Raw genomic sequence first — 21,293 nt, forward strand, 5'->3', positions numbered from 1 at the left:
ATTGTTCTAACGAGTTTAAGATCTTGTTCCTTGGAATTTATTTGCCCTATAACGCCAATCATAATTTTGAGGAGTTTGTGTTCTGTTTAGGGAAGATAAGAGCAATCATTGAAGAGTTTGACTCTCCACTCGTCTATATACTTGGAGATTACAACGCTGATCTGGTTAAACTTACGGCCTTTGGCAGAGAGCTTCAATGTTTTTGTGATGACTCTAGTTTGATTGTAGCGGACGACTTACTTCTTGACAGAAATTCCGTTACTCATGTCAATGATGGGCATGCCTCAGAATCATGGCTTGATCATGTTGTATGTACTTCAAGTGCTTACGATCTTGTTCAGCAAATTATTATCTCTGGTGACATTCATGGCTCTGATCATTTTCCCATGACCGTAACGCTTGCGACCCCTGATCCTGGACATGTGACAGCTCCTAACGAAGAGGTTGGGAGCACTAAATGGGTTGTGGATTGGTCGTCTCTTGACGAACATAGTATAGCGATGTACCGCAGTTGTGTCGAGGAATTTCTCCAGGACGTAGACGTACCGTACCATGTCCTTGATTGCACAGACGCTGCTTGTAGAAGGCACTCAGATGAGATAGACAAATACTACCAGAGCATAATGGCATGCCTGCGCGAGTCTTCACGCCGAAGCATTGTCAAGGCGGTAACAGGGAATGGCAAGGCCATCCCAGGGTGGAATGACTTTGTCAAAGAAGCCCACTCAGTTCTCGGGGACATATACTGTCTGTGGGCGTTCGTAGGTAAACCAAGAGATGGCTACATCTATGATCAATTGAGACTGGCTAAAGCTCGATTCAAGTATTCATTGCGTTGGTGCCTTAGGAACGAAAAAGATCTACGGGCTAAGTCGATGGCCGATAAGCTAGCCAGGTATCCACGAAATGTATCCTCTTTTTGGAATGAAGTTAGAAAGCTCAACAGTTCGCCACCGCTAGCATCTACGGTTGGTGGGGTCACTGGTGCTTCTAATATTGGTGAAATGTGGAAGAGCCATTTTGCTGAAATACTTAATTCAGTAACGGACCAAAGCTTAAGGCCTTCCGTACTGTCACAGCTTGATGCTGACCTTCCTGATATCCCACTTATTTCGGTTGCTGAAGTTTCCAGATCGATACGTGATCTGTCATCAGGTCGTAGCCCAGGGCACGACGACCTACAGACGGAGCATTTAAAGTTCGCACCTCAATCATGTGTTGTTCACCTCTCGCTATGTTTCAGTATGATGGTAAAGCACGGGCATCTGCCTCATGCCCTTACTAAAGTTGTATTGGTCCCAATCGTGAAGGATAAATCTGGTAATATCTCGGAGAAGGACAACTACAGACCAATTGCTTTGGCCAGTGTTAGCTCTAAACTTCTAGAGACGTTGATCTTTATGCGCTGCAAGGAGAACCTAAAAACAACTGACCATCAATTTGGTTTTAAGCCAGCTCATGGTACTGATATGGCAATATATGCAGTCAAAGAAATTTCAGATTATTACCTTAGAAACAATAGTGCCGTGTATGTTTGTTTTCTGGATGCATCAAAAGCTTTTGATAGAGTGAATCACTGGAAACTCTATGACAAACTTTTAAAGCGTGGAATTGATAAAAGCCTCGTTAAACTTCTAGTTGAATGGTACGGTACTCAGCTTTTTCACGTCAAATGGGGTGGTGTCACAACTGGCGGTTTTAATGTAAGTAACGGCGTGAGGCAGGGAGGTATATGTACTTTCCCCCTTCATGTTCAATGTGTATATAGACTCTCTTTCTTCAGCACTGGATGAAACTGGCGTTGGCTGCCGTTATTTAGGCAGCATGAATCACATTGCTTATGCTGATGATGTCATCCTTCTTTCGCCATCTCACCATGGCTTGCAAGTGCTCTTGAATACTTGCGAACGATTTGCAGAGGAGTATGATATCAAGTACAACACAAAGAAAATTGTATGCTTGATTATGCGTCCAAAGGCTTTGAAAAATCTTAAAACTCCTGAGCTGTCTCTTTGTGGCACAATATTAAGAGTTGTAAGTGAGTACAAATATCTTGGTTACTTCATGACTGACAATGTGCGTGATGATCTTGAGATTCAGCAGCAATATCGTATGCTGTGCTGTAGAACCAATTCGCTCATTCGCAAATTTGGCATGTGTACTTATGCTGTGAAAAAGTATTTATTCACGACCTACTGTGCTTCTGTGTACTGTGTTCACTTGTGGCGTGCTTATAGTGCTGCGGTTATAAGAAAATTCAAAGTGTGTCTTAACAATGCTGTCAGAATATTCTTTGGCTAGTCAGAATATTCTAGAATATTCCACCAACGCGATCATCAATGTCCTGGTTGACAGTGACATACGCCGGCGATCACCGCTAAGAGCGGCATGGAATGATGCTCTGGGAGTGCCATGAATCTTCATGTTATGTAGCATTGGACTAAGTGTCTGTAAATACAAAGTTCTCTCTCTCTCTCTCTCTCTCTCTCTCTCTCTCTCTCTCTCTCTCTCTCTCTCTCTCTCTCTCTCTCTCTCTCTCTCTCTCTCTCTCTCTCTCTCTCTCTCTCTCTCTCTCTCTCTCTCTCTCTCTCTCCTCTCTCTCTCTCTCCTCTCTCTCTCTCTCTCTCTCTCTCCTCTCTCTCTCTCTCTCTCTCTCTCTCTCTCTCTCTCTCTCTCTCTCTCTCTCTCTCTCTCTCTCTCTCTCTCTCTCTCTCTCTCTCTCTCTCTCTCTCTCTCTCTCTCTCTCTCTCTCTCTCTCTCTCTCTCTCTCTCTCTCTCTCTCTCTCTCTCTCTCTCTCTCTCTCTCTCTCTCTCTCTCTCTCTCTCTCTCTCTCTCTCTCTCTCTCTCTCTCTCTCTCTCTCTCTCCTCTCTCTCTCTCTCTCTCTCTCTCTCTCTCTCTCTCTCTCTCTCTCTCTCTCTCTCTCTCTCTCTCTCTCTCTCTCTCTCTCTCTCTCTCTCTCTCTCTCTCTCTCTCTCTCTCTCTCTCTCTCTCTCTCTCCTCTCTCTCTCTCTCTCTCTCTCTCTCTCTCTCTCTCTCTCTCTCTCTCTCTCTCTCTCTCCTCTCTCTCTCTCTCTCTCTCTCTCTCTCTCTCTCTCTCTCTCTCTCTCTCTCTCTCTCTCTCTCTCTCTCTCTCTCTCTCTCTCTCTCTCTCTCTCTCTCTCTCTCTCTCTCTCTCTCTCTCTCTCTCTCTCTCTCTCTCTCTCTCTCTCTCTCTCTCTCTCTCTCTCTCTCTCTCTCTCTCTCTCTCTCTCTCTCTCTCTCTCTCTCTCTCTCTCTCTCTCTCTCTCTCTCTCTCTCTCTCTCTCTCTCTCTCTCTCTCTTAAATCATCGTAATATTTGGCGCATATTTCTTGCAGCCCTTAGGGCAAGCATGAATAACGTACGCCATGCGGCTGGGTGTGTTGGCAGGAAGCACCGCGTACCAACCCCTACGGACCGCGACTGACCGGTCTCGGGTCAGGTAGCGCCTCAGGCAACGGCCAGCCGAGGCGGAGCTTAGCTCCAACGTCACACTATGGCTCCGCCCTTGTGGAGTAGCCTCTGCTCACCGAGAGAGTTTCAGGAGCAAAACTTAACATTACGAGTGAACGGGAAGTGCCCTAAATATTGATCGGACATTGAAAAACCTTAGTAATAAAAATTAGGCCGGGGTCTGAAACGTCCATTGCCGAAGTTTCGTTCTTGAGAGGCAACGCATTCAAAAGTTATTGCGAAAAAGTCGCGTCCCACGCGGTTTGACGTCCACAGTAGCTGCGTGGAGGCTGTCCCGGAAGATTGGTGTGCTGGATGCTATGGCTATGAGGGCACCTAGCCCGTCTTTTCCCAGTACCTATTCCTTGCTAGTTTTTTTTTTAGCTTTTTGTGATTGGCGATGGTATCGATTGCTAATATCGACTCGAGGCAGCTACAAGCTCGATGGAGAGAAACGGATGGCATCATTTTCATTACACCAATTTAACACCGGTATTTTGTGTTGTTTTTTTTTTCGGAGATATGTGTGGCATGCGAGCTAATAGAAAAGTAATCGTGTAGCAAATGAACTTACTGGTTATGCTGCTACTGTGAATACCATTTCGGGGTCCAATTACATTTCCGGTCGGTTCCAGCCCAGTCTAGGACTCTTCTTCCACACAGTTTCCTTTGCTATGCCTCAGTTCCCGGCCTGCTCAGTTTTGTTCCCATTTACGTCGAAGTTCGTCTTCCGTCGCGTCGTGATAGCGCCGCGCCGTAAGCCGTATTGACCGCAGACAACTCCAATACGCCGGACGTTCAATGACTCATCTGGGAGGGGTGTGGGCCGTCAATCTTTGACGTTTTACCCAAACAACTGACGACCAACTCTGCCTCGCATCGGCCGAGCACCAGCCGCTGCTCAAAGATGGAGTCGTAGCACCAACTGTCGGCCTTTTTACCAAAGTGACATTGAGCTAACGCTTGTCAAAGGTTGCGTTGAAACAAAGCACTCAGTGTGAATTTATTATTTAATAACAGTGGAATGTTTTTGATACTGTCAAAGTGTGGGCGCTTATTAGTTCTGATTTTTGGATTGATCAACGAAATTTCTGCACTGTGTGATGAACCGAAGTTAGGCTTGACCATTGTGGGGTATTCTCGCTTCTCCGTCCATTAGAAATGTTAAAAGTGGCGAGTTCGGAACCGGTGTGCTGCTTTTCAATTTATCTAGCATACCAGTGTAGTTGCTCGATATGTGATTGATTCTGTTAGCAATCACCTTGCCCCATCAACACTCCCCTCACGTTATTTTTCACTGCCGCTGATGTTGTTTCCATCTCTACCATCCACGCATCTCGCGCGGCGCGGCCTCCCCAGCATCCTCCCCCGCTCTCTGAGCTCCCCTTCTCGCAGTCCCCGGGTCCCCGGTCCCTCCACACTCCCAGTTCAGCCGGCAGTATTGATCAGCCCAGCGGACCGGCCACGTGGCGGCCCGGAGAGCACGCCCAGCCTGCCGACAGTGCGCCTAGGAGCGTGTAGAACACCCGACCGAGGGGTCCAAATGGCCGCCGACCGGGTGTGGAGTCCCACGGTCGTGAAAGGGAGAAGAATGAATGAATAACTCATTAGGGTGTTGTGGTGCAGTGTGATAAACATGTGTCCAAGCCTTCCTCTATGGTTCCTCGATGGATGAATCGACACAAATAATTGTTCATAATTTCACCTTTATTTCGGGACGTCACACATTTTCAGATGACATTGATCAATTTAACATTGATGGTTATTGGGTGGTTACGACGAACCTGGGTGCCGCTAAGAAGAGCTTATGCAACACCACGGAATACGGATCCACCACCGCACTGAAAGAACATTTTTTTTTTAAGGCTGTTAATTGACTTTTGCTTGTTTTTTGTTCCTCGTCTTTTCCCTTCCTCCTTGTAGCTCTGACGCTCATTATTACTGTGTTTACATAGCAAAGCAAATGCTGTCTTTTCAACTACTTTATTTGAGAAGTGCATGGTAATCGTGATTCTGGCGTGATTCTGGCGTGATTCTGCCTGTCACTGTGCGCTGCGGCAGGCCAGGTGCGCCCACGCTGTTTCGTCGTGCAGGCTCTCTCCTGGCTATTATTTACCGTTCACCGTCTGCCGAACTCACTCATGAACTCACTAATAAAGTCATGTTCACTTTCCTTGTGTCATGTTTCAGTGAAATCTGCATAGCTTTCCCTGGTTTTGTTCCGCTTGGGTGGCGATTTATTCCACTAAAGCGTTAGTCAGTTGATGGATAGTTCAGGAACGAAGCTGGATGCAGCGTATCCGCAACTTATGCAAGTTCTAGTGTCCATGAATAGGTTTTAAGCGAACGCAAATATTATAATGCCGTTAACGGGTTGACAGTACGCAGACTCCTTTCTACAGACTTCTGTAGGTGTGATATTCCTGTCAGACTTATCTCGGCCAGTCAGTTCGTTTATTCTTGTCGTCAGTCCCAACTAGTTTCTGTATGCTTTAGATGTGGATTTGGCAGCTTGCCAGGCCAGTCCGTTTCCAAGATATACCGTATCACGTGTTGCTTTACTCGGCCCCTGGCAACCGATTTGTCCCAAACAAGCTCTGATAATAGCTGGTCTGGAATGTGCTGCAGACATCACGTGATGTCTCTCCTGTCACGAACTACCGATTCGTGATGCTTTGGAGTTGTTTTTATCCATCCAGTGAATAACTGAACGGGCACTAGAAAGGCTGGCATATAACACTGCAAGTGAATCTTGTATGGAACCTAGAAACAGACATTTTGGGACGGACGAGACATTTGACCCTCCTCCTGTGTTGAGCCCGGAACACAGTTTTCAAGCGCGCAGACCGCGTTTCAGCTCCCCCTAAAGAACTGATGCGAGACAGCTGGTAGCGATCCCCCGGCGGGTGACTGCCGTCTGCGACTCTGCCCTCCCCCAGTCCTGCAGAGGCCGCTGGCCACATATCCTGTGTCCGGCCAGCTATCACTACCACGTGTCCGGCTCCCGTCGGTGGCTCCTTCCCGCTCAGATAGCTGCAGTCCCCTGCCCTTCCTGTCTGGAATACAGCCTACCACAGATTGGCGAATTTCATCGTGTGGTTGCCCAATTTGTTCTGTGGTTAGGGTCGCGCTGCCACATGTAAATGTAAAATCGGCCCTTTGTGTGAGCTACCGCTATTTGGTGATTGCCAATCAAAACGGCCACCTTATGCCTTATGAATTCCCATTTCGAGGAACTTTTCGACATTTGGTCCATAAAATTCGTCAAAGATATGATGTAGACATCAACTGCACGATACCCATGACATCGACGCAGATGTGTAGGCATGCTCTCCGGTATAAGATTTTGAATCATGCGTCCGCCTAAATGATTATAGCTCGCTGCGTTTGTGTCTCCGAGAGCGTTTGATCCGTGCTGTTCAGGAGTCATTTGGTGCGTGCAGCCCCTAGGGTGTTGGATGCGTGCAGCCCCCCAGGCGTTTGATGCGGCTTGCGTGTGCCTCACGATGATGACCATCACGCTCTCCCATCAGTTTGACATCCGACCAGACAATGCTTTGTTATTGACGCGATCGTGGAATTCAATAGCAAAATGTTGGCAATTCGAACTTCTTCCGGGTTAACGCGGTTGGAGCATGTGCATTGTGCAAGATCTTGCGGTTATATTGTTCAGGAATGTTGATTTTAGACTGTTGACGAAAACCATATCGTGAAAGACTTCGGCATTCCTCCGCGAGTGGCAGTGTCTGTTGTTGTTTATGCTGGCTTTCTGATGAAATGGCCCAATGAACGGTTCGATCTTTCAAGTCTAGTGGTTGTTTCTAGTGGCGGACGCGGAGATAACTGCATTGGTCTGGTGTGGAATTGAATAGATCGACCGAAGTTCGGACTCTGGCTCGATATGAACGATGGTCGGATGTATCAATGGCACGTCTCACTGAGCGGCTCGTTTGAGTGAAAAATTAACTTTATCATGTCTGGGAGAACATTTTAGTGCTCTTAGGTAGCTCATTGATGTTCAATGGTTCACGCCTGCTGGTCACTGAATTCATTGAATTCAGCACTGTGTTCCAAATGCACTTGGTTGCTCACTGCTCAGTTGAGCTACATTTCTGTAACATCTGCATTCCATTGCACATGAAGCTGTTTTCTCAAGATTGAAATAATTCCGAGCCCCACAAGACGTCTTCTATTCATGCTTGCCCTGCCGCAGTGTCCTCGGCTGCCCTGTGAACCCACCGTTTTCTCAGTCTGAGGCCGATCTCGGCGCACGTGGGGCCGACCGACGACCCTCGGCCCCTCCAGGTCGTCGGTCTCCGTCGGCGTCGACGCCCCCCGTCGAGATCGATACACGGAGGGGGGCGTGCGGGGGGGGGGGTACAATGGAGTCGGCACACCGGATGACATTGCAACCGGCCTCCGGTGAGCAGTCCAGCGTGAGAGACCGAGCAGTCTGGTCTGAGTGTTAGAGCGGTTTTCTGTCAGATGTCAGTGGTCCAGAGGTGTGAAGTGTGAAGTCTGGCAGAAGTCTAGCAGGAGTGTGGAGTAGTAAAATTGGTTCTGTCAGCTACCTAAACTTGTCGTGACTCGTAATACAGTCATGGATTAGAAGAGAGAGACACGACTTTTGTGTCTGTAAGTACTGATTGCTTGACGGTTATAATATTTCAGTTGTTTGTAGATGCCAGTCGATTCTATTTTGGTGATGCTCAAAGGACCTTAGGAGGCTTTGTGACTAACACCATGCTTGTAGATAATTTGTGACTTTTCCGCGGTGAGATGTCAGCAGGTTTGTGACATCTCATTACTGCAAATTTCTTGTTTGCGTCGTTTTAACATGTTACTACCCCCCCCCCCCCCTAGTCCAGGATTACACTTTATGTCATCGGCAGTGCAAAGGTCACGCTTATTGTTGTAAACGTTTTCATTCTTCGCTTTCTGAAGTAAAACAGCTGTGAATATGTGTTTCATGTAGTCATATAGTACCTTTTCTCAATGTAGCGAACATGTTTGGTCGTACATGCACGGCGGCCTCTTTTATATAGTTTTATGGTGATTTTATGAGAAGGATTTACTGAAATCCAAGCCCCTGCTGACATCCCTGCTTAATCAACTCCATCGTCGCCTCTATATTCCTCGTTATAAGATATGCCGGCGCCCTACCCTCAGGCCCTCATTTTTATTCTGCTAATCACCATATCCATCAACGATATCTCAGTTTCTGGGGGGAAAGGTTATGGTTAATGTTGATTTTCGGAATTCTGATTTGGTGGATTTATTTGCCGTTATTCCTACCCTTCGTGCTCGCAATGAACCTCTCTAAGTGAGTTAAGCTATTCGCCTGATGACCTTGCATTTTGATTGCGTGATGGGCGACTGATGACTTGAGCATTTCAGATATAAAGTTAGTTAACAAACAATCGAAGATAATAGTTTGCTACCATAATATATCATACGTTTTATGCGCAAAATGAGGAAATTTTTAATTTTCGTATACCCGCCTGCCCCGTCTTCCCCTTCCCTCAGCGCGGCAGGCAGCCCCCGTCACTGAGATTTAACCAGCTGTCGAGTGACGGGCGTCCCCGCCGCTCAGTATATGTTGACCGGTCAGCGGTGATGGACCGGTCTGACCCCAGGCGACCACTCACGCTGCCAGGGGCTATATTGAGACGGACGGTATTTTTGCCACGTCGTAGTCGAAGGGCAGGATATATTTGGACATGGGCAAGTTGCTTGGGGGGGGGAGGTCTCATTGGGCTCTTGAATGAAAGCTGCTAAGAAGGTGACTTGAAAAGTTTGCTGATATCTTTCAGGAGTATGAGTCCTGGCTCTGAAATATCACTCTGATATCTTGCTGGTTGTTCTTTTGTGCTGCTTTCCCTAAAGACAGCCTTCAGTATTTTAGATTGCTCAATAATTCCACGTTTCCATCCGGAAAATTATGCATTTGCATCCACAGCTAGTTTAGAGAGCATTGCAGGCAACACTGTACTGCAGGGTTTTCAACGTATGCTTGCATGCATTTTGTTTCATCTGGCCAAGCTCTGTTGCTCAGAATGTGACAGAACTGGACGCAGATGCCGGTCGTTTCATGGAGCGATGGTCTTACGAACACTGAATAACATTCCTGTTGTTTGGCTAAGCAATAGTTACATCGAGCCGGCTCGGCTGTGCGGAGACCAAATATTGTTACATGATACAATGCCGTCACCATTTGTTGCTGAAAGCTGGCGAGCCGCTGCCTGATGGCGTTACAAAGAGGACGGTGCAGGCAGCGGACTTGCTCCCGTACGGACATACCGTTAGCTTTTGCAGCCAGCTTCTTTCCTCGCCATAGTATCCTTTTCAATACCTCATCGCAAGTCGTCAAGGCGGCAACCACTCTACCACAATCTCGTGCTATGCTTTCTCAGGCCGTTTGTCCTCTGAGCTGTTAGTTTGCGGCACGCAGATAGCTGCTGGTTTTTGAAACGGCTAAAGAGAAAATATGCTGAACGGTAAATAACGCCTGCTGTGTGTCTGTTCTGTTTAAAAGGGAAGCGGCATCTCCTGTAGGCCCACCTGGCAAGCACAAGAGGTTTTCGTAGCAGATGGTATCAGAAAGCGTTCTACGAACTCAAACAATTACCAGAGACTGATCAGAAGATCGGAACAGATGTTGTTATGTCTTTATGGTAATATGGTTTTCATATTTAGCGACTAACTCTTAATTAAAAAAATGATAATTTGAAGCTAACATAAGAAGATACAGGCATTTACATTGTTCGCCGTTGCCACTTCCCTTACTCATTAAAAATGAAAAGAATTGTTCCGCCCGTAACGTCGCTGTAATGCTTCACCACAGATCCTTGGAGCAGACTGTTGCATCAGCTATGATATCACTGAATAAAGGACTCTTGTAATGATGATGCGTATCAGTTATCGCCACTCTGCACAACGGGACCTTTGACTGTTACAAATGAACACATTAGCGCAAGGCCATATATAGTAGGTAGCGACACTGAGCGATTTGTTTACAGCCAGTTTCGATCCCGATGACGCAAATGTGTCGTCACGAGACAAAACAATATGGCCACCTATAATGAGAACCAAGTGCAATAAGTTCCCGGATGTAGACAGCACTGACGTCACCGGGATCGAAACCGACGATATCAGTACTGGACCTATGGCGAAGCAAAGTAGTGACATCCCCCTGCATTAGCGAGTCCCGTGTTCACTAAGCCATTAGCATAGCAATCGGAATTCCTTCCCATCCCACGTGTCACTATATGCAAGCATACTCGTACGTATCGACGGCCGATAGCTGACAATGAATAGGGTTGGGACCTATCTGCATGCTCTGTATGTTTTGGTAAAATAAAAAAGTTCAGAATTTTTAATGATTTAATTTAAAATCACTTTGTTAAAAAAATGTCTAGTTAGTTCAGAAATTAATTATTTGTGGCTGAAAACAACTTGCTTCTGATTGGTCGGGCTAATCATGACGTCACATGTAGGTATATAACTGTCTGTATATTTGGCGCAGTTGAGACATACATTTTCTATGTATTTTCCTATGGTAAATCGGAGTGATTGGTCGTGTTTTCAGTGTGCTCTTTATTTTGCGCTGGTATTGCGTGGCTAAGAAGTTTTATCAAGAATGGCATATACTAAAATGTTCCTTTAATAATGGAGCTTCAATATCTGTGAGTTTTATTGGCAAGCGAAAACTGATTTCGCTGTTATTTTATCTGGAAATTACTCATTTTTTTAGGTCAATATTCAAAATATTTTACGGGAACAAGTTGGCACTTTTCTTGATTTTTGCACTCAAATCGCGTGCGATTCAACTGTATTGGAACTTGCAAAGAAGCTTGGTGATTAATTAACTGTGTTGTTATGGCACTGTTTGCAAAGCATGGATAATGAAACTCTGCCAAAGACTTAGCTACATAGCAATGCCTCAAGTAATACGCAGGAGGGACAGAATTCAGAGTCCGATCGAGAAGAATCGGTGCAAATGCTACGAAGACCAGGCAGCTCTGATACAATAGCTAGTCGTCTCACTACTCTCACTCCATTAGACCAGCTGATTCCTGACAGCACCGACTCGGATGCAAAGATGGAGCTCATCTTCCAAGCCAGAAACCAGTTCTTTGATGGAAGATGTGATGCTGCCTCTGTCTCTGCTTTGTTGGCCACTTTGGACGGGGCGGAGCTCTGCTCCTTGCGTGAGCGGTTATTCGCCTGTCATCCAGAAATAGTTCCTTCGTTTGCTGGCCGTTCCCTGATTAGGTGCAATACGGGGAGCTGTAATCAGGGAAGTAACTTTCCATATGAAAGGGGTGCAGGTGCACCCCCGTCCCCCATCCACTAGAAGTGCACCCCCATAGGCTAAGCGGCGCCCCACACGCCGCCCCACACGATTAGCTCTAGAGCAGATGGCGAGGGTGATTTCCCGGCTACATTCCATCTCGGCGTCGTGATGCTTGTGGGCTTGGAAAGCGTCCAGTCGCATGTAGGGTAGTGTAGGGGTAGGGTTGAGTCAAACTCCGCCCAACTAATATTAATAAACATTACAGCCAAACTAATGGCCTAAATAAAAATATATCTCAAATCCTAACAGTTATCGCGGGTGATGGCGCCATGAGTTGCTATTATCCAAAACAGATGCAAATAAACATGTTTGTATGTCCTATGTATGTTTGTTTTAAAAACGTTGCAGCGGCGCTGGGAACTGCAGTCTTAGATCTGGGTATGTTTGGCATCTGCAACTCTTCATATACACATTAACCCTATTTCGGACGGGGAGGCCTTTCAGGATTTTCTTGTACAATTGCCAAACGCCGCGAGACATTCAGCTCATATTTGGTGACTTTTCCTAAATGCTCATTGCGCACATCTCAGCAAAAAAAAAAATAAAAAAATGCCGGGTCAGGTCAGGTCAGGTAACCAGAGCGGGTTTGTTGACCCCACCTCAGAAAAGTTTGCAAACACGTCAGAGCTTGAGTTTTTCACGAAGTTATTTCCTCTCATCAAGTCTTCAAAACAGTACCTGCAGTATGTGTCGTTTGTATATCTCAGAATTTTTGATCTGTGACCTGAGGTTAGGTCAGAGTCGTGACCTTTTTACATTGCAAGCCTATGGAAAAGTATTGAAATGCGACCTGCACCTCGAGGTAAACGAGTCAAAACCACCCAATTCTTTAAGAATTATGACAAATTATCTTATCTGTAATGATCCAGGTGCCATTTACTGACAGGGACACCGGGGAGGGTTATCTGAGCCGAGATCATGTGAGGTGATATCTACCATACATCAATGCTCACAATACTTAAAATATTGACAATGCTTTTGCTTACAACACTTACAATACTTACGATGAGACCAGCAAGCACTCTGCCGTTACAGTTCTAACTTCTGTTTCGAAAACCGACGTTACACACATTCGCTGCCAGCATAACATGTATTGTTTGACAGTAACAAAATACAATTGACATCTGAACCCCAAACGGACCGCCATCCACTCAAATTTTATAACCCTGACCGGTCAGGGGGCGAATGGAGGTCATCTCCTGGGCATTACACTCAGCCCTTGCACAAAATATCTCACCTCACAGTGATCATTACAACAATAGCACCGACTTGATAGTGGATTTCAAAGTACTTGCATCAGCTCTTCCTGCTATTGCAGACGATCATCTCCTCAGGGTAATGTTGTTCGGGACATGAACGAAGATCGTTTTCGGAGTTTCATAAGTGCTACTGCAACAGCCTGGCACAAAACAGGGCTTGTACGCTCTTCTCTGCACTTTGCCCTTCAGTATATCACAAAAGAATTGTTTAGAATCCATCTTACGCTTCTTTCACAGTCTCCCTTGCCACCGTAGGGCGTAGATAGATTGCTGTTGCTGGTAACTTAAGGCACGGTAGATAGAAATTACCTCGGTTCTCAACACCTTAAGTTATTTTCATAAAAAAGAACAAATAAATGATCAATAAGATGACAGGAATGTAAACATTTTAATCGTAAAGTAGTCCAAATATTGGAATGAGCTTTTGCTTTTCAGCATCCTCCGATTCATCATCTTTATCATTTGAAAATTCGAGGTACATAAAATGTTTATCACGCGCTCAATGTTAAGTGGGAATATAGTACACGGCAGACACATCAATTTTTGACACTGAACATTTCATCCGTAAATGTTTTAGCATAATTTAAAGTTAAAAACAGCGCGAATGGCAGAGTGAAACAAACAACAACTTTCACCCATTGATATAACATGTAATCTGTGGTGCGCCAGATGCGCCATTATTTGTCAACCGCAGAAGGTGACATGTGACGTAACAGCATCAAGAGCATCTTTTTTCAAGAACTTTTCAAAACAAGTTTCCTATCTTTCTTCCCCCATTTCTCTCAGCATATTGATTTTATGAGGCAATGGTATGCACCATAAATTCTGTGAAAATAGTTTGATCATTTTCATGCATTCTTAAAAAATCGAGTTCCCAACCCCATTGTGACAAAATAGCACAAAGACAAAATGACGAAATGACAATAGACAAAATGAGAGCCTAGACAATTTTTACACGCTACACTGCACTCTACACTCCACACAGTCTTCAGTGCTTCATAACAGTCTGGAGTCGAAATGTGTTTTTTATAGTTTGTTTCTTACACATATTTTACTGTTTTATTTGTTGTGTTTATTTGTATGTGTTAGCTTCCTTTGTTGTTGACTGACTAAAGTGATTCAGAAGCCTGAAGTTCTGTACTGAAAAGTATCTTGTCCAGAGATGTGTAGTCAGGTAGATTCTGTTCAGACATGCGACATTCCAAGGATCATCGTCATTCAAATCTAACCGTTTATAAGTGATGTATTCACATCTGGTGAGGGCCCGATCGGGCGACCTATCAGCGGGCGGTGAGGCAAGGTTTGGCACGAGCTACATCGCCTGGTCTGGCTTGATGTCGCGACTCGGGATCTTGTTTACCTTGCTCGTGAGGTGTAACCTTGCCTGGTCTCTAAAGAGGTTATATTTAAGTTCTTGGTAAGAAGTTGCATCAAATTATTTGTACATTTCGTCATAGGTATAAATTAAGAGCAAAACAAATTGCGTGTTTCCAGGCGATTTGTTTGCTCGGTTCATAGTGGGTTTCCTGCTTGTGACTTTGTGAGTCGTGTCAATCCTTGAACCGTGTTTGGATCAAATTAGCTCTCGAACCTATTTGCCCATATTGCCCATTCAAATTGCTATGTCAGCCTGTGACTTTCTTTTTTCATGATATTTCTGTTAACATGCACCCTTTGAATCTCATTAATGATATGCGCCATACCCTACAAAGGCTATGCCATGTCTTTAGTAGGGATGCTTTCAGCACATACAGGTGAAGTAGGCGTTATGAGGTAATGCCTGTTCGCTAATCAAATTTCCATATGAAATAGATTTTGACGTGGGCCTGCCTTTGCCCTGCTATTGGCATCTGATCTGAAGTGAAAGCCGCCAGCTGTCGGTCAACTCTCCGTCCGGTGTTTGCGTGCCTTCCAATTACGTGGCGCATGTCTGACGTGCGCCGCAATTGTCACCAACACGGAACGCCCCCGGCTCGGGCGGCGCGCGCCGGGGACCGCCGACCGTGTCTCCGGTCAGTGTCCTTTTGGACTGTGTCCACCTGTCCTTTAGGCGGACAGGGACACTGGCAGGACACAGTAGGGATTGGGAATGACTGATAGACGGCAAACTCACTTGTGTCTTGTCGACCTTCCCATCCTGGTTTTGTTCAATGCTTTTCGTAATGTCGATGGATGATATTGACAGGGACTGCAGGTGTTTGTGTGTGGAATGCGGCGAGCTTTTGTTTTGTCGTATAATGGGATTTTTGCGACAAAACCGATAACAGCTAAAGCTATCGACTGTCCGACAGGCGAGAGAGACAAAGATCCCTATGCTTGGGCCAGTGAAGGACATTTAGCAAAACAAATCAGAAGGTGCAGGCAGACTATCCGTTCTCTCTCCGTTTTCTCTTGCCACGGCTACGTCTTGCGCTAGCTTCCCGCCATACCCATCTGCTCCAGTAGCTATTATCGCCCGTCTACGCGCCAGTACCTATCGTCCCTTCTGCGCCAATCCGGCGCGGCGGGCTGGTACTACGAACGCAGCGGAGCGCGTCACATTGAGAGTCATCGCGTCACAATGCCCAGCACCGGTGTGATACGAACCGTGACGGAGGCCTGTGACGGCGTCACACGGGGCTCGACCGTCCCGTGACAGTGGCCGTGACGGGCGGGTGGCGGCCCGTCGCGTGACTGGGGTCAAATGTCAGTTCAGTTGTGGGTGGGTCAGTGACACCGAGAGCCACTGAGAGGGGAAAATCGCATGCTATGTGAGCTCCTCCCTTCGTTCGACCAATGAGTGTTCTTTGCCCCAGAAAAAGAAAAGATCATGTGATGTGTTAATTACTCTTCCTTGGCTGGTTTATAAAATGTCTCCGCCACTGAGGAGTAAAATGTCTCGTGCTAATTGTCATGTGACAGGTCACGCATTAATTGATTCGTCTCTCTTCACAGATAACCAGACGTGGCGAAACAGGGACAGGCAGTGGCAAGGTCACTGGCTCCACTGCCGAGCTGTGCCGAGCTCACGTCCTGCACGCTGAGCTCTGAGCTCGTCTGAGCTCCCGAGTTTGGCTCTGAGCTCATCTGGGCTCGTCCAAGCTTTTATCTTCTCTGCCAGGACCAGGACCGGTGAGTTCGTTGGGTCCTAGTTGGGAATGGAGTTGTGGGTTTGGTAGTGTTTCTCACAGGAAGGATTGGTGGGGGATATGATTATCTGTGGACACTTGTATGGCTGAAACGGACAGGCACGCGAGTTCTGGGCGTTGGTTGCTGGGACCCCTTGCGTCATATTTAACACAATAATTTGTTTATCATGTGCTGTCATGTCTTGCTCATGGAAGCTTCAAGTAACGTTTGGTGATGTGGGGGACGCGTGTGTAGTAAGGTTTAACGTGAGAATATGTGCAGACTGTATACAATTCAGGCGTTGTTGCAGCCCTGGCATAGACTGCCAAGCTTATCAACTCGCATCCGTAATCAATGTCGATTATTAGACCTTGGCTTCCGACTTGGCATTGGACAATGGACTGAATGGGAATCGTCATCGATGCTGCACCAACCACAAAAGTAGGAATATAACTATAATATAAGGCAATTTGTGGGTGCACTGTGGCCATGATATCCGTGCCCACTGCTCCCTTCGCCGCCACCCAATACCCGTACACCTGTCCTTGTCCCCATTAGCACCTCATTAGAGCATTCGGTGCCCCCTACCACCGTGAAAGCTCCAGCTGTTCTCACCGGGGCGGATCACCTGCCGCGCCGTGAAAGCTCGGGCCCTGTTTAGACTGCTCTTCACGGATCAACTGGTCTGATAAGGGCCAGATGAAACTGCCAACTCAGCCAAATCGAAGCCCGGATTAGTCCGATGATTGACTGGAAATAGGACACTGATTAGGTGCACCTGAGGATGTATTCGTAAGGTGCTGGACTCACACCGGGCGATTCTGCGCTCTGTTTGGAATTATTTCAAACGCGGCTTAGTCGCCAATGCAAGTCATTAGAAGAGGTGAGCTGTCATCTCGCATGGCCGTAATGAGATGGATGGGCTTAGTTCGTCTGTGTCAACATCGTCTGGAAATTTTCGGTGGTTATAAGACATTCTGGAAGTCAGCAGGTCATCAGTTGGGTGGCCTGCGGCAGTGCGGTGTGGTCCGCGCGGCTCCGTGGTCTCCTGTGAAGGGCTGAAGCTCTGTGGAAGGACTGCTAGTGCGCGGGTGGCGGAGAGGGTGGATATGTGGAGAGTGGACTTGCCGCCTTCGGGGGCCGAGAGGAGACGGAAGAGAAAGGTGAGACGGGACTGCCCAGTGATAGCTAGCTCAATTTGACTGGATATACGCTTACAAGCAAACGATGCCTTTGAGGGAATCAGCGGACAAAACGTGCTAATTTCAACGTTTTAAGTACCTATTTCTACAGTAACGACGTGTCTTTGTAATAGCAGTCTAAATTACGCTGTGCTCAGGCGATATGCGCCAGTACCCAGACTTTCTCGTCCTACACACCACACCGCATTGCTCTGATTTATCCGTCGCCGTCGGACTCCGCGTATAGAAAACCCAAAGGAAGGCGGTGACCAGCTTACTGGACTTGATACCAAACTATGAGTTGGTACTTGTTTATCATCCAATAATGGCATGCATGTGATAATTCTTCTATTTAACGTTGCTGCTGGATAGGTAGAATTTGGAGAGGATTATTTGCCTCTTCGACCTAAATAGCTCTATTTGGAGAGCTCATTCCATATGTCTCTCCGACGACGCCACCATCTGGGTGATATCTCACATCCGTCAAGCGTCTCTCTGCTCGTTTGGTCAGTCCCAGTAGCCGCCCAGTTCAGCTGCACTGTGGGACGCATTTCTAGCGGAAAATTTCTGCATCTGCGCCTGCTTTTGATAATAGCCTCTCTTATTCTTTCGCTGGTGGCCTAATCTTTTCTGTCCCGGATGACATCTCATCCACAATGTCACTCATCCGGTTCCTTACTCACCCTTATCCATTTTCAGTCATCACCATCCTGTCAGCCATTATCCTCTGTCAATCATCTTACATTGTCCTTCAACTATCGCTGAAGCATCTTGAGGTCGCCTTACTCTCGATTTTCGTATTTTCCTATACCACTTTTCACTGGCCTTCAGCCTCCTTCAGTCATCTTTCTCCTTCAGTCGTCATCCATCATCATGTTCCTCCTTTTGCGGTCCATCACTCTTCACTCTTCAGTAACCACACCAGCCTTCCTCGCCCTCCAGTCTCGTCCAGCCGGCGACCCAGAACATGCAGCGCGTGGGGCGCCAGGTGTTGTGCTGTGGTCTCTCTCCCCGTCCGAGCTAGAGGCGGAACGCGGAGAGACGGCGTTCCGGCTGGCTGGCCAGGCTGGAAAGCTCGGAGCCGTTGGAATTGGTCAGTTCATTCGGTGTCTAGCCTCCGCGACGAGCAGACGTGCCTGAAGTCAGTGCTGTGTCCAGCGTGGTGTGCAGTGGTGTTGTGGGTGGAAGATATAGAGAATGGTGGGAGGGCGGCGCTAAGATAAGCTTTCGGTGGCTTGAAAAACAAAAATGTTTGGAAGTCATTTGTTGACTAGCTGCTAATTGTTTCCATTCTTTCGATTTCGACCACCTAAAAAATGCGAGCATTTACTTGCGCTTATTTCAAGATGCTTCAGAGCTCCACTATGTCATTGTCCGATGTTTATCTGGCGTAAAAAATCCCATTTCTTATGTACTACTAAGAATTTCAGTTGTTTATAATTTTCGCTTTCAGTCACTTAGTATCCGTATAGTCCCACCAAGAGCATTTGGTCTTTGCGCCGTCCCTCCTTGAGGTTGTCGGATGATTCAAAGACCGTCAGTTGGACCTTCCGGACCATCTGACAGTCTTTAAAGGTCATCCGACTCTCCTCAGATCCAGTGCCGCCGCGTGAGAGACGTTGAAGCTGAGTGAGGTGACGAGAAGTTGTTGTTGAGCTAGTGAGACGTGCTCAGAGCAGTGGTCAGGATGCCTGTGATGTCCATACGCCGTCAGTCTGACCTGGACTGGGAGGAGCTGGAGGACATGAGGTTCATCCAGCCGTATGTGAGTACCGCCACACGGAAGGGCGAGACATCCTCGTCTGTCAGCTTTCCACTACCTACCTCCCTAGGTGGATATGCCTCGGTTGAGTGATCTTGTGATCCTGTCGATATCATGTGCTAGTGGGGATGTAGAGTGCTGCTCAGTACATGACATGTAGTGCAGGCTCCTTAAGCGGATTTTAGGGAATTTCATACCCCTGTAGCTCTGATGAGTGCGCTAAGCTATGACATTCTTTGTTGCTGGAACTGGTTTGGACGTCTTGACTTGTAATGTGGTTTAAATTGCTCCGAAGGTTGTGTCACCGCCTAGCGTTGACGTCGGAAGAGGCTGCAGTGAAGGTCATCCAATTACCTCATTGTAAAGCTGTACTCCAGTCCCTATATACGGCCTTGCTCCAGTCATGGAAATATTTTTTTTTTTTAAGAAAGCTGGAAGGAAAAGCAAGCTGCTTGATGTCGTGCCAGACAAGCTGCATGATTCCAAAGCGAAGTCAGTTTCCACTTTCCCACTGGCTGTGCGACAGCAGCCTTGGCCGGCTGACTTTCCAGGCGGTTTTCCCACACAATCCACGCTCTTTTCCAAGAGCTGGCGACCGCTGGTCTCGATCTCTGCTCGAGCGTACACCTTGTTTGAGTAACCCTTTATATCCACGACCGCTCTGACCATGAGTCTTTACTCAACCGTGAAGCTGGTATCCCGGCAGAGCCGTTTGTCTCAGTCGCAGCAGCGGAACTCTGTAGCAGATATCCGGCAGTTCATGCCGCTATCTAGCGCACTGGGTGAAGGCGTGTAACCCGCCTCTATTGTTGTGTTTTTGTCAAATCATGAGCCCGTGTATCACGGCGGTCGGAGGCGGGACACCGGCTTTCTCCGGTGGCGATTTACGACTGAGAAGTGACACTAACGTGCCGTGAGCCACGCCGGCTGGTTAAATTAACGGTCGAACGTTAATCACCGCCTTTTATTGAGTTCGAACTGGGCGTGAACATGCTGCTTAAAGGAGTTTCATTAATGGAAAGCCCGATGCGGTTGGAATACGGTTGAATGATGAATGTATTGTATAGGTACAATTATATTTTTATGTGACAACATTGGCCTGTCGTGAAGATTTTTAAGCGAGAAGATATGTTGTATTGAGCATTCTTTCCTGGGTTTATTTGCGTCTTACGGAACTTGTAGGTGGATTCGTGCAAGTTTTTATCTCAAGTTCCTGTGGGCACAGTAGAATGAAATTGAGAGGAGGGAACTCCTCGTTCCCAGTGCACCTTTATATAAGTTCCCACGCCCAGCTGGAGTCCGGTTTGGGGGGTACCTCCACAGTGTCGATGAAATCTAATGATACCGGTGCCATTGGACCGCGTGCCAGAGAGCCAGAGAGGCTGTCAGAGTCCGCTTTCCACCTGGTGGACTCCCGTAGTCCGCCAGAGAGGGATCGCATCGACCCGTTATGTTCCCGGGTGGAACCCGAAACGTGATAACGGCAGGTCTCGCGTTTATTAGGGCTCATGCGCTCATGTGAGTTTTATATTCTTTGTTGTAATTTGTTTCGCTAGGTAATCAATAATGAATGCCTCGGATGCATAACTATTCAGAGTCCTATTATCCCTTCTAGTCCACAATCTACACACCCTCTAGAAAATATCTTGTTCATTAGTCGTCGACTCAAAACAAACTTCCGCGAGCAGTCAGCACCCGTCGGTTTTCCGATGCCTTTTTTGTTACGTCGTTATATCCCATGTTTTGGATCTTTCTTTTGGCGCCGGGAAGCTGACCATTCTCTCTACCTGAACTAAAAGCTCGTAGCAACATAGGACTGGGCGAGCCCGGACCTATTTGCGTCTTCTGGTGATGTTCTCGTAAAATGGTGAGAAATGCATCCTGAACTTAGCCCTCAGGTGAACCAGGTATGCAGGCATCTTCGAAAGCCACTAAGCCGAAAGGCGCTTAGCCGAAAGTCGCTATGCAGAAAGTCGCTTAGCCAAAGGCTCTTACCGAAAGTCAAAAGTCGCTTAGGCTCTCGCCGTAAGTATAGCTGCGGTATACGGGCACGGTATGTCCGAACTACGGCGCCGAGCGTAGGTCGACCCAGGGTAGATATCCCAGAGGAATGGGGGACAGTAGATGTGGAAAGTTTGTCAGCATCCACTAACA

At 47.0% G+C, this 21,293-nt stretch overlaps 1 protein-coding gene across 6 annotated transcripts in view; it reads left to right on the forward strand.

The window, feature by feature from the left end:
• Positions 1 to 21,293, forward strand: part of LOC122380377 (protein singed-like) — a 53,376-nt gene that overhangs the window by 19,096 nt on the left and 12,987 nt on the right. For 2 of the 6 annotated variants that reach the window (XM_043363479.1, XM_043363476.1), the window contains exon 2: positions 16,023 to 16,199. Coding sequence is in view for 2 of the 6 variants with exons in the window: in XM_043363478.1 (XP_043219413.1) it covers positions 19,065 to 19,142 (78 nt within the window). In the remaining 4 variants the exon portion in view is untranslated. Of the gene's footprint in view, positions 1 to 7,906; positions 8,109 to 16,022; positions 16,200 to 18,478; positions 18,519 to 18,971; positions 19,143 to 21,293 lie in introns of those variants that run through there. The other 4 variants (XM_043363480.1, XM_043363477.1, XM_043363478.1 and 1 more) reach the window with 4 other exon arrangements.

This window comes from Amphibalanus amphitrite, unplaced genomic scaffold (genome assembly GCF_019059575.1).
Source record: "Amphibalanus amphitrite isolate SeventyFive unplaced genomic scaffold, NRLGWU_Aamphi_draft 000097F_arrow, whole genome shotgun sequence".
NCBI classification, from domain to species: Eukaryota; Metazoa; Arthropoda; class Thecostraca; order Balanomorpha; family Balanidae; genus Amphibalanus; species Amphibalanus amphitrite.